Source organism: Lepidochelys kempii, chromosome 6 (assembly GCF_965140285.1).
Source record: "Lepidochelys kempii isolate rLepKem1 chromosome 6, rLepKem1.hap1, whole genome shotgun sequence".
Classification (NCBI taxonomy): Eukaryota; Metazoa; Chordata; order Testudines; family Cheloniidae; genus Lepidochelys; species Lepidochelys kempii.
Genome location: NC_136385.1, coordinates 84,502,488 through 84,515,028, shown reverse-complemented (window position 1 = coordinate 84,515,028; position 12,541 = coordinate 84,502,488). Strand labels below are relative to the sequence as shown.

At 36.0% G+C, this 12,541-nt stretch overlaps 1 protein-coding gene across 8 annotated transcripts in view; it reads left to right on the top strand.

Moving 5' to 3' along the window:
- Window positions 1-12,541, top strand: part of HEATR5A (HEAT repeat containing 5A) — a 126,501-nt gene that overhangs the window by 32,558 nt on the left and 81,402 nt on the right. For all 8 annotated transcript variants that reach the window (XM_073348959.2, XM_073348960.2, XM_073348962.1 and 5 more), the window contains 5 exons: window positions 443-693; window positions 3,510-3,621; window positions 4,532-4,684; window positions 8,588-8,687; window positions 10,082-10,191. In XM_073348959.2, coding sequence (XP_073205060.1) covers window positions 443-693; window positions 3,510-3,621; window positions 4,532-4,684; window positions 8,588-8,687; window positions 10,082-10,191 — 726 coding nt within the window. The remainder of the gene's footprint in view (window positions 1-442; window positions 694-3,509; window positions 3,622-4,531; window positions 4,685-8,587; window positions 8,688-10,081; window positions 10,192-12,541) is intronic.

The window sequence follows — 12,541 nt, the reverse complement described above, 5'->3', positions numbered from 1 at the left end:
ATTCTTGTTGTCTGTATATGGAAATCGCCATTCTTTTGCAGCTTTGGCTGTTATGGTGTCCATAAGCAGTATACAGTCTAGATATACACCATGGCTGCAAGTTGTCTTAATGACACAAGGGTGGTGTTACAAAGAGGTCAAGGTTTTTTGAAAGTTTTCCCCTCTCTCCATTAGCACCACTTCAATCTTTCCAGAATTTAGTTTCATCCAACTGCTCCTCAGCTGGGTTAACTTTTTTAAAGTAATAAAATATTTTAGATTGATGACATTTAATGTGAAATCTCTCTTATTAGCACTTCTCACTGTTTAAAGATTAGCACATGCTTGAAAAGTGACATTCACTATCCCTCAGTGAATACACATACATGCCTTTAGACACTCTTCTTACTCATCAGCCAGACTGCTTTGTCCATGTCTTAAGTATATTTATTTTTTCTTTCAGGGGTCCTGGATGCAGTAATTTCAGTTATTCTTCATCCCAGTGTTTCAGTTCGACTAGCAGCAGCTTGGTGTCTACGCTGCATTGCTGTAGCATTGCCATCCTATGTGTCTCCACTTTTGGATCGCTGCATTGAGCGGCTTAGTGCCCTTAAGTCCTCCCCTGAAGCAGTGACTGGATATAGTTTTGCTGTTGCTGCTCTATTGGGAGCAGTAAAACACTGCCCATTAGGAATTCCACATGGAAAAGGGAAGGTAACGATCCTACTAATTTACTTGAAAGCAGTTCTGTTGTGCTCCTTCCTGAAGTGTCTCAAATGTATTTTGTATTTAATTGTGATTTTACAACGCTGATTTTTTTGTCTCATGATTGGAACACTAATATTTTTTTCTCAAAATATTGATGTAGTAGTTTCTTTTATTGGGAAGAAAAGGATCCCCAAGAACACACATAATAATGCTATTTTCTTTACCCCATAAATTTAGTCATTTAAACCACTGATCAGGTAGTGTAACATTTCTGAATTACATATCTTTTTCAAAGAAGATCCATGGTGTCATAACCATAGTAAATATTCAGTCTGTTAACTTTTGCTAATTGCAGAGTAGAGATGGACAGGGTAAGTTGCTGTTTAAGCAGATTAGCAGTGTGTGTATGTGAGGGATACTCCCCTTTTTTATACTCTTCTCCTTCCTATTTCCATTAAATTATAAGAGAACACACCTCTTTCAGGCTTGTTTAGACTCCAACTTGGTTGCAGTCACTCATTGCCTCCATGCTTCTGGGGTTTGCTTAGGTGACACCTTCAGGTCCTGAGGTATGCAGTCTGTTTAATGAATATGCCAGATTTCTAGCTTCCTTTCTTTGGGAAAGCATCAGATAAATTAAAAGTTAGTGTTTAACTTTTCTCTTTTTTTTTCAACTCATTTTCTGAGATATTCCATCAGTTGTATTAGAGTTCAACAGCAAATGAAATTCTATTTTCAAAATTTAGAAACACTCCTAATCTTTTATATAAAGTTTTTTGTTCTCAAACCAGTCTTTTAAAATTAAATAACTTTATAAATAGTCTTGAGCTTAAATAACTGTAAAAGAAATTGTTGATTCTTTATTACAGTTTTTGGAGAGATGATTCTTCATCTTCCTGAGTTGGGTGAGAGAGCTGCTTGAGCACTGCCAGCAATTAATTAATTAATTAATTCCCATTAATATAAATACTCTATACTCAAATGGCTTCTTTCATTAGCAATCAGTTTAGCAAGGTCATTAAATTTTAGGTTAATACACAACACATTTTACCATTTAAATAGCAATGGTATTAAGAGATTTTCATTGAGCAAACACATTTGCAAGTATGCATTTCAGGTGTTTGCCACTTGAACATTTAGAAAATAAACAAAAAAATATTTCCAACTATAGTGTTTTTCCTCAATGCTTTTATGAATGAAGTTTTTAGAGATTATAAAATTCATTTCAGCATGAAATACTTCTAGGATTCTTTGTATGGGTTTACTTAGAAGTTTTTCCATGAGGAAATAAAAAAATAAACAACTTTACACCTAGATTTATTGGTCTGACAATACAACCATACATTCCTTTTCACAGTCATTTTTTTTTTATTTTAATTGGTGTCTTGGTCTAGATAAGACACTCTTAAGGTCTGTTTCTTTACCTAAGCTACTTAGTTACAATTTGTTACAGCAATTAGACTACTATTAAATATTTTGTACAAAGCACAGATTTCAATAACCAGTATATCTTTTAAACATAGCACAAAGGAAAATAGTATAAAAGTTAAAGCAAGGTAAAGTTTAAAATGCAGCTTTCCTGAGTTTGAATAACACTCTTAAAGCTAATAAGCATGGTTTTATGGCTAAGGAGGGCTATCTTCTGGATGTTTGCTTGCTCATGGGAGACAGAAACAGATACCTCCTCGAATTTCTTTAACCAGGCTGAACATAAGTAACTAAACTAACCCAGATATTGTTATATTTTCGAGCATCCTGGCTATAACATATTTGTAGTTATAAATATTCATTCAATAAAGATGCAAACAAGTTTTTAACAACCTGATATTAATGTAAGTTATAATAATTTTATGAATATTTTTGCATTAAGATTGAGGTCTGCCCACCACATATCGCTATTGCTTCTTGGAATGAAGGTTGATTCTAAAGAGCTTTGGCTTAGAGAAATTGGAAAGAGGAGGGAGACTGTAATTTGAGAGTAAACTTCCTGAGACCAGTTATGTATTCAGAATTGTAAATCAGTCCGTTCTGTTTGAAGCCAGTGAAACTTCCTGTGAAGATTAAAGCTTGTATAACCCTGGCCTGACTTGCAAGTATGCTAAGTTGGCAGGTTACCATTATTTTTCCCTTTCCCATGAACATCACAACTGCATTGTTGAGTAAGAAAAGGCTGTGTTAGTCCACAATACAACTGAAGCTCACTACGTTTTGCCAAAGAAAATGATCTTCTTTTATAAAACTAATTGGCAGTACATCCACAGATCTGTTGCTTTGCTCACTGTGTTATAAATAAGTTTCCTGGAAGTACATTCACTTACCACAGACTAAATTGAGTTAACACCTTCCTATGCCTTTAGGTGACTAACCACTGTACAAAATAAAATTTACTTATCCATATATCCATTCTGCCAAAACTTCCACTAGTCCAAGGTAGAAATTATATAAGATGGTTAAAACCCTTAACTAATTCCAACACCGGTTTCATCTATGGAAGAGACTCCCTGAGAATAGGGAATAGTACTGCTCCTACAGAAGTGGGATGAGGGTAGTACTTGGTTTTTGTCCTTGCACACAGTGGGGGTGGAAGGGAGGGCATTGTACCAGGGCCCTAGTGAACTTGCTGTACTGGGGCACAACATTTCTCTTCATCTGCTTACACACCAAGCCAGCCTGTCTCCTGAATAGTTCCGTCCTGTAGCCTGGCAAAATCAGGCCCTAAATTATTAGAAACAATCATTTAGCATTTTTTCTTCAAGTTGTATTTGATTTCTGTGTACAATTACAAAGGTAGTGATGCTTTTTGTTTTTCAAATTTTGAATAGGTAATCATGACAGTAGCAGAGGATTTACTGTGTTCTGCTTCTCAAAATAGTCGCATTTCAATACAACGAACGCAGGCTGGATGGCTGTTGGTAGCTTCTCTTATGACATTAGGTAATAGGTTTCTTACTTTAATTTACTCTTATATGTACTTTATGTCTTTTGGTAAATCCATATGACTAGTTTTAATACTTGTGGTCCTTCATTTGCCTTTAATATTTCATAGTAAAAATAATTAACATAAATTTAAATCTCTGATAAGAAAAGATGCATAAAAGCATTGTTTGTTACCTTAAAACTTACTGTTAACTTAGTGGGAGTTCTGCCTGCAGAACAATGGCAGGATTGGACCAATACTACTTAAATATGAAAGATAATTTGCAAGATTAGTCCAGTAACATTTTATGTCATGACTGTAAATGTTCAGAATTGTTTGGTATAATATGTGTGTCAGGGCAAGATAAGGAGGCTATCAAGATCCTCACTGAATCTGTCAGGCACATGAAATGTTATTGAACTCTAATCATGCTTAATATTGTCAGAGTATTGACCCTGATATTTAAATCATTGTTCAAGCCCTCACTAAGTCTTTTTGTGTCTCTTTGCATGTTCCTTGCCTCCTTTCAACATTTGAACCTGTTACTTCTGTCCACCAATCCTCTATTTCCCTGTGATAAGAGAGAGATCTCTATACATCAGCCTGTGCTCAGAAATTTTGCATTTCTGAACATCACCACCAAATGAATTTTTTTTCTTTTATGTTGTTCCTCAGCTGAGTCCACATATGCCAAACTTTGGCTAAAGCTAAATAACAGGTTTATAATGAATTTGGGAGACACAACCTTAACAATAACAGTGGGCATGTTCTTCTGTACAAAATGGGGTACAGTGGCAGTAGGTTAAGGAATAATGCAAGGATGGGTGGAGGAAACAGTAGAGACCTTTTTGAACATAGGTAAGCTGATTTAATATTTTACCTTTATGGTTCCTCAGATTTGTAATTGGCTGTTGTTAAAACTTACAGGTCCTGCTGTTGTCCAGCACTATCTCCCAAGAATGCTATTACTGTGGAAGTGTGTCTTTCCACTATCTCCTAAAGATCTAGAAACAGAGAGGAGTCGGGGAGATTCATTTACATGGCAAGTGACATTGGAAGGCCGAGCTGGTGCTCTCTGTGGTAAGCAAAGTTTCGCATATTCTCTCTCTCTCTCTGATTATTTGTCCTTCAGACATCATAAAGAAAACCATCAGTGCAGAATTTATGCTTGTTTTCAATTACCTTCATAATAGACTATGTGTGTGTGTGTCTGTCGGATTATGTTGGTAACCCTTGTGGTGGATATTTTTTTCTCATCCTGATGTTTTATTTCCAAAACAACAACCAATGTAATAACTTTTGCGAATCTTTTTATTATTTTTTATTTATGTTGCAATAACACCTAATGGCCTCAATCAGGTTGGACCCTGTTATCCTAGGTACTTTACAGATATCTGATAAATGAGTCTCTTCCCCAAATAGCTTATATTCTACAAGACAAGATATAATAGGTGGATGAGAGAAACGTGGGCTAGGTTGGGGTGGAGAGGATGGGGTAACAAATATAATGGGGCGGGGAATAGCAGGATACACAACTCCCCACCTGCTTGCCTGTTATCAGTTACAGTTTTCTACGCGCATTATTAAAGAGTAGGGATGTCAAGTAATTAAAAACATTAATCTCAATCAAGTAATTAAAATAATTGCGATTAATCACACAATCACACTGTTAATAGAATACCATTTATTTAAATATTTTTGGATGTTTTCTACATTTTCAAATATATTGATTTCAATTACAACACAGAATACGAAGTGTACAGTGCTCACTTTATATTTATTTTTGATTACAAGTATTTGCACTGTAAAAAAAAAAAAAGAAACCAAAAGAAATAGTATTTTTCAGTTCACCTAATAGAAGTACTGTAGTGCAATCTTTTTATCATGAAAGTTGAACTTACAAATGTAGAATTTTGTACAAAAAATAACTGCATTCATAAATAAAACAATGTAAAATTTTAGAGTCCGCAAGTCCACTCAGTCCTACTTCTTGTTCAGCCAATCGCTCAGACAAACAATTTTACATTTACAGGAGATAACGCTGCTCGCTTCTTGTTTACAGTGTCACCAGAAAGTGAGAAGACGTATTCTCATGGCACTTTTGTAGCTGGCATTGCAAGATATTTATGTGCGAGATGCTCTAAAGATTCATATGTCCCTTCATGCTGCAGCCACCATTCCAGGGGACATGCGTCCATGCTGATGACAATCCAAAACAGTGCATGTTCATTTTCATTATCTGAGTCAGATGCCATCAGCAGAAGGTTGATTTTCTTTTTTGGTGGTTCGGGTTCTGTAGTTTCCGCATCGGAGTGTTGCTCTTTTAAGACATCTGAAAGCATGCTTCACACCTCATTCCTCTCAGATTTTGGAAGGCACTTCAGATTCTTAAACCTTAGATCCAGTGCTGTAGCTATCTTTAGAAATCTCACATTGGTACCTTCTTTGCATTTTGTCAGATCTGCAGTGAAAATGTTCTTAAAATGAACAACATGTGCTGGGTCATCGTCCGAGACTGCTATAACATGAAATATATGACAGAATGTGGGTAAACCAAAGCAGGGGACATACAATTCTCCCCCAAGGAGTTCAGTCACAAATTTAATTAATGCATTATCTTTTTAAGCGGCATCATCAACATGCAAGCATGTCCTCTGGAATGGTGCCCAAAGCATGAAAGGACATACAAATGTTTAGCATATCTGGCACGTAAATATCTTGCAATGCAGAATACAGAAGTGCCATGCAAATGCCTGTTATCACTTTCTGGTGATGTAGATAAGAAGAGGGCAGCATTATCCCCTGTAAATGTAAACAAACTTGTTTGTCTGAGCGATTGGCTGAACAAGAACTAGGACTGAGTGGACTTCTTGCCCCAAAGTTTTACATTGTTTTCTTTTTGAGTGTAGTTATGTAACAAAAAAAAATCTACATTTGTAACTTGCACGTTCATGGGAAAGAGATTGCACTACAGTACTTGTATGAGGTTAATTGAAAAATACTATTTCTTTTATAATTTTTACAGTGCAAATATTTGTAATAAAAGATAATATACACTTTGATTTCAATTACAACACAGAATACAATATATATGAAAATGTAGAAAAACACCCAAAATATTTAATAAATTTCAGTTGGTATTCTATTGTTTAACAGTGCGATTAAAACTGTGATTAATCGCGATTAATTTTTTTGAGTTAATCGCGTGTATTAACTGTGATTAATTGACAGCCTTATTAAAGAGAAGTTTTGAGGAAGAATTTGGTGGTGGCTGTACAGATTTTGACTGGGAGTTTCTTCTACTTGAAAGTCATGGGAGAAACAATGGATGTGCTTGTCAGAGAAGTGGAGAAGTTGGGAGATTCAGGCTATCTGGCAGCAGAGCCAAGGCGAGGAATGATAAATAATGAGTGATTATTATAACTAATAAGTTGAATAGGTAGATTTGCACCAGTGCTTTAAAAGTGCAGCAGGTCAAACAACCTGCAGGCCCAGGATATAAAAATTCTGGAGGCAAACCTGTATTGCTCTGGGGTGCACATTTTTAATACCATCTGTTTGGCTGTTTTTCCCACTTACCCACCGCATGGGAACAAGAAGCAGGTGGAGCTCTCTTCTTTTCCCGCCGCCCCCCCACCCCCACCCGCCAACAACCCAACGTGGGGGTCGGGGCATGGCGGGGAGGAGGGAACAGAAAGAGCCCAGCAGCTCAGAGCGGCTCTATTCTCTCTTTCCCCTTCACTTCTTCCTCTAGTGAGTGATGGGATGGCACCTCTGCTTCTCCTCTTGCTCCCTCTGGGCAACATCCAGCCTTCTAGGGAAGGGAGAGAGGGGATCCAGCTGCAGGCTCCCACAGATCTGGGAGGTGGGAATGAAAAACCCCAAGACCTGGAGGAAGAGGAGATGAGGCTGGGGAGCAGAACAGATTGGGTCTGGAGGGGGAAAAACAGGTGTGGAGATGGAACAGATCGGGGACTGGAGGGAACAAAACTGATAAGGGGTCTGGATGGTCAGAATTAATTGCTCGACAGGGGGATGGGCAGATGTGGGGATGGTGGAAGTCCTCTTTTTTCAGACTACTTTAAGCTCTAATTAGGACTAAGCTTAGAAAGTGACGCAAGAAGTTTGTGTTTGATGCCGTGGGAAAAGAAGGACTTAAAGAGAATGCTGATGTAGTCCAAATGACAAGCCAGAAGATTATTTTAATGGCTGCATCTTGAATGAACTTGAAGGGGGACAAGGTTGCAGGCATCCGGGACATAGAGGAGGAGATAACAGAAGTCAATGGATGAGATGATCAGATTTGGACAAGATTTTTAGTGGTATGGGCACAGAAAAGAGGTTAGATCTTGGAAATGTTGTGCAAGATGAAGCTACAAGATACAGATATGGCCTGGGAGATATGTGTTCTTGACTGAATTTTATTCATGTCCTTTAAAAATGTTTTCCCAGAACAAAAGCATATTAGTTTGTAAGCCTACTTAATTAGGTGCTTTGCTTCAAATAAAATTAATAAAAATTTTAATATTGCAAAATGATGTAGCTAAGTAGTGAATGAGAATCTTTGGTAATACACATTGACTGGGGAAGAAGTTATTTACTTGAGGATTTTTAAATACTAATCTATTGGACATTTTTCTCTCCTGTCAAATTTGACGGAGGTGTAGAAAATAATTTTCGAAAGTGACATGGTCAGTTAGAAACCTAAGTTGTCTACAGTAGAAAGGGTTTTCCAGTTATCACCATCCCCAGTGGAGATGCAGCTTATGCTGCCAGAAGATGTGGCCTGACTTTCAGAGGTGCTGAAAACATGCAGTTTCCATTTTAATCAGTTATTTTTTTCTATTTGTCTTTAAAATCCTAGGTCAATAGTGCAATAAGTATTTTCTCTATTTGCTCTATTTTGAAATGAGCCATGCTATAATTGTATATAATTTTCAGTTAAATAAATTCTACCAAGTTACAATCCGTTTCTTTTTTTAGCTATCAAAACCTTTGTTTCCTATTGTGGTGGTCTTCTTACTGATGAAGTTATTCAGAGACTACTTCCTCCCCTCCCATGTGCTGTGGATTTATTGACACGGTAAATGCATCATTATGTTTTTAAATGAAAGTAAGCCATAATTTTATGTTAGAAAGTGCTGTAGAATATTCCTCTGGTATCTTCCTGATATGATGGATTGTTTAGACAGATAAATAGACATTTAAAGTGTTATCTTACAGAGTACAAAAGCTATAGCAGTGATGTAAATAAACTGGTACAGTACTATGGACTTGCCTTCACTGTACTGGTAGCTCAAGCTATAATTCAAGTTCTGTGCCTAACTCGACTCATGTACACACACACACATTTCTAGCTCATGTTACGTGGTGTTTTAAGATCAAGTTATCTGGCCCATCGTGAGTGAGGGTTAGGGCTGTAGGGTTAGAAGTTGAAGTTCCGGTACAGCTGATGCTGCAGCTAATAATGCAGTGGGGATGCAGCAACTCAAGCTACAGTTACTCTTCAGTGGCTAATCCAGTTACTCAGATGCTAATCAAATTACTTTGTGTAGCTTGAGTGTTTCTCATTGTGGTCACTCTCATGTTCTCACTCAAGCTAGGCTAGCTCCAGTTACTCAAGATAACTGTTGTAATGAAGACAAGTAGAGCCCTACAAATTTGCAGATATCCATAGACCATTTTTGCAGAACGGCTGCAAATACAAATTTTGTATCTGCACAGGGCTCTAAATACAAGCCCTATGTCTTGTGTGTTGCATGTCATGCTAAGAAACAAAACATGAAATAACTTTTTTTTTTCGTCTGACACCATGTTTGTCCGCAATATTTTTATTTTTTATTGTTTTTGCAATCAAGTACAACACTAATAGTGACATTTTCTTGTTTATGCACATACCTGGATAACATTTTTTTTGTGCTATTTATACACATAGCAGGATAGTATTTAAGTGTGCATCTGTTCCATTTCGTAAAACAAATATATACACAGTGCAAAATTACTCTAGAGACAGAAATGGTAATGGACACTTTTTGTATTTATGTTGTTCTTCAACTTCAAAGTTGTTTTTTTCCCCTCCTTTGTGTTCAGTATTTTAACTGTTCTGTCACTCGAGATCATTAATGTCTAATAGCTTTTGGATCTAAGCTAGACCATGGTGGGACAAAACTACAAAAAGGTTAACTGCAAGAAAGACATGTAAAGTACAAGACAATATAACAGCTTTTCATATTTCTATAATAGTGCATGAAAATACAGCTTGGGAATAGGAAACCAGGGTTTCATGAGTTAATAGAAATGTAAGCTGCTTGTTGGTATGTTGGCATTGCAAATTAGGCAGCATCTCTAATGTATGTAGCCTCAAGGGTGGTGAATACGAATTACAGTACAAATTAAAGCAAATCTGTAACTGAAAATTGTGACATAACCCTTTATCTCTCTTTAACATATGTCATGTGTCTTCTGTATTTTTTCAAGGCTCCCTTCAATACATAAAATATATGGAAATGCTTTAAAAATACCAGCAATGACTTACAGGCACAGACTTTATGAATTATTGGCTTTATTGCCCCCAAAGACTTACGAAGGTATGTATTTTCTTACCAAGAAATACAGTTTTAAGTGATAAATACTAAGGGTTCATTTGTGAGTTTTCACTTTAATAACAAGTGTACAACTAGCAAGATTTGTTTTCATCTTTTTTCTGAAGTGCCCATTGTTATATTTTCCAAATTCACATTTCACAGAATTGCATTGAAGCCACGCTGTTTTCAGTTTCCTGTTTGCAACACACTTAAATGTTTAGGATCACCCTTTCCTTCTATTAGAAAGCTATAATTTTGTCCTGAATTTCTAGAAAATTGAAGATAGGCAACCTTTATAATTTTAATTTAACATTAGAGTTCACTCACTATGATAGGACTCCCTGAAAAGTAAAATTAGTAAATCCCAGAGGAATAACTTCAATATAAACCAATTGCACATCTATTAAAATAGGTTTAATTTACTTTTCATTGCTCTGACTAGGCCATTACATTACAAATATATTAATCTGGGCCCTGTAGATTGCTGGACCTAAATTTTACCTCAAATGTGTAATAACTGAATCTTAAAACAGACTGACTCTTCCGTTGCAAGACATAATTAGCAGCATTTTAACCTGATTGTTAAAGGTCAATAATAACTTGAATAGCTTCGTACCAGACTGCTCATTTTAATTAATCCAATTAAAACTTCTGTCTTTGAATTTTTTCTTTTGTGTGTAGAGTTTTTGTTTTTATTTTTTAATGTTACCATTAATTTAGTTTGCAACAGAATTAAGTGTGGAAAGTGCACAAATTCATTGTAATAGTCATTTCGTGACCTGGAAAGTAGAGCTGGAGTGTTAGGCAACTGAGAGCTGGAGAGTGAGACATTTCTCCAGGGCAGAGGGGAGCATTCACCTCTCTGCCATCTGCATTTTGCTGTGACCTCAAAATCCTGAAGGGATTTCTCACCTTAATATAATCTGCTCCATCGAGCGGTACCAGCTAACCAAACTTTTAGAAGGATAAATCATTGTCATCTCATTTTAAGTTGTTATACTGGAGACGTGGTATAATACACATTTGTGAATGGAGTTAAAAAGACAAAAGATGAGCTACTTATTTCCCTTTTTGTTAATTTTACTGAAGGAGCAAAACTTTATAGAATTAAAATTTTATTTTTCTTTGTAATATTTGGGGATTATTTAATGCAACTGAAAAATAGGCAATGTAATAGCATCTGACATGTTTAGGCCTGAATAGAGTAGTGGAAGTGCAGTGCCCACCCCATGTTGATGTTGCAGCGATCTAGAACTAACAAACAAAACGCATCAAAAGACATATTCAAATCAGTAGTCACGTTGCTAAAGACACTGCAAACAGCCTGAAACCTATTATGTCTTGAGCTCATGCAGAAGAAATATATAAAAGTAATTCTTCCTGACAGCTGTCGTCCTGAAGCTGTTTATCCACTTGGAACACAATAATATGGAAATATAAAGGTTAGAATATGGAGTAGTTTATTTTCCAAGTCCTTTGGATTTTAATACCATTAACTATATTTTTTATCTAATGAAGCAAAATATGTTTTACGGAGAAGCTAACTACAGGGATGTTTTTCTTTCTGTGACAGATTTTTCTCTATATTACTTCTCTGCAAATGCTGCTTGTTTAATATTTCCTGACAGACATGTTAAAGATTTGCGGTTTTTTTAAAAATTAAATATATCTGGAAACAATATGATTTCTGGTTAAATCAGTTTTATGTGTTGGAAAGTGCTCAGTGATCTTGTACTTCTGTTTTGCATTGTGTTGCTTTTTTCATGGCTCAGGCAAGCACGAAGGATGAGAAACTTGTAGCAATGCATAGTTTACTTTTTGTTTTTTATTTTTCTGTATATTTTGTATGGTCTGAAAACAATACTTTTTGTCAAGCAGCTCATAATGGCACTTCTTGTCCTCCTTTTTATGGTTCCTGTGTAGTACTGTCTAAACCAGTTGTGAAATGGGAGGCATTCATTCAGTTCTGTTTTTCTTAATGAGACAAAGATGAACAACTAGAAATAGATCAACTTTTCTTCCGTCTTTCAATTTTCAGTTATTCTTCATTGGCATAATATTGTTTAAAAGACAATACATGGACAGGTGGATGGGGCTAGAAAATGCAGGGTAGCCCTTTGAAAGGTGATTTGAAAAAGATTATTCAAGAATTGGGCTTATGGTGCTGTGTTTTTATTTTTTGTTTTTGCTTCTTTTATATCTGAAGTTCCCTGGTTTTGTTGAAGATCTTTCGTGTGTCTCAGAATATGTTTGTTGTGAGCATAAGCCTTAATTGAAAGGGGGGAGGTTTTCATTCTTTGTTAACAAATATGACATTTATCAAAATGTTAATTAGTCATTGAAGCATATGTAG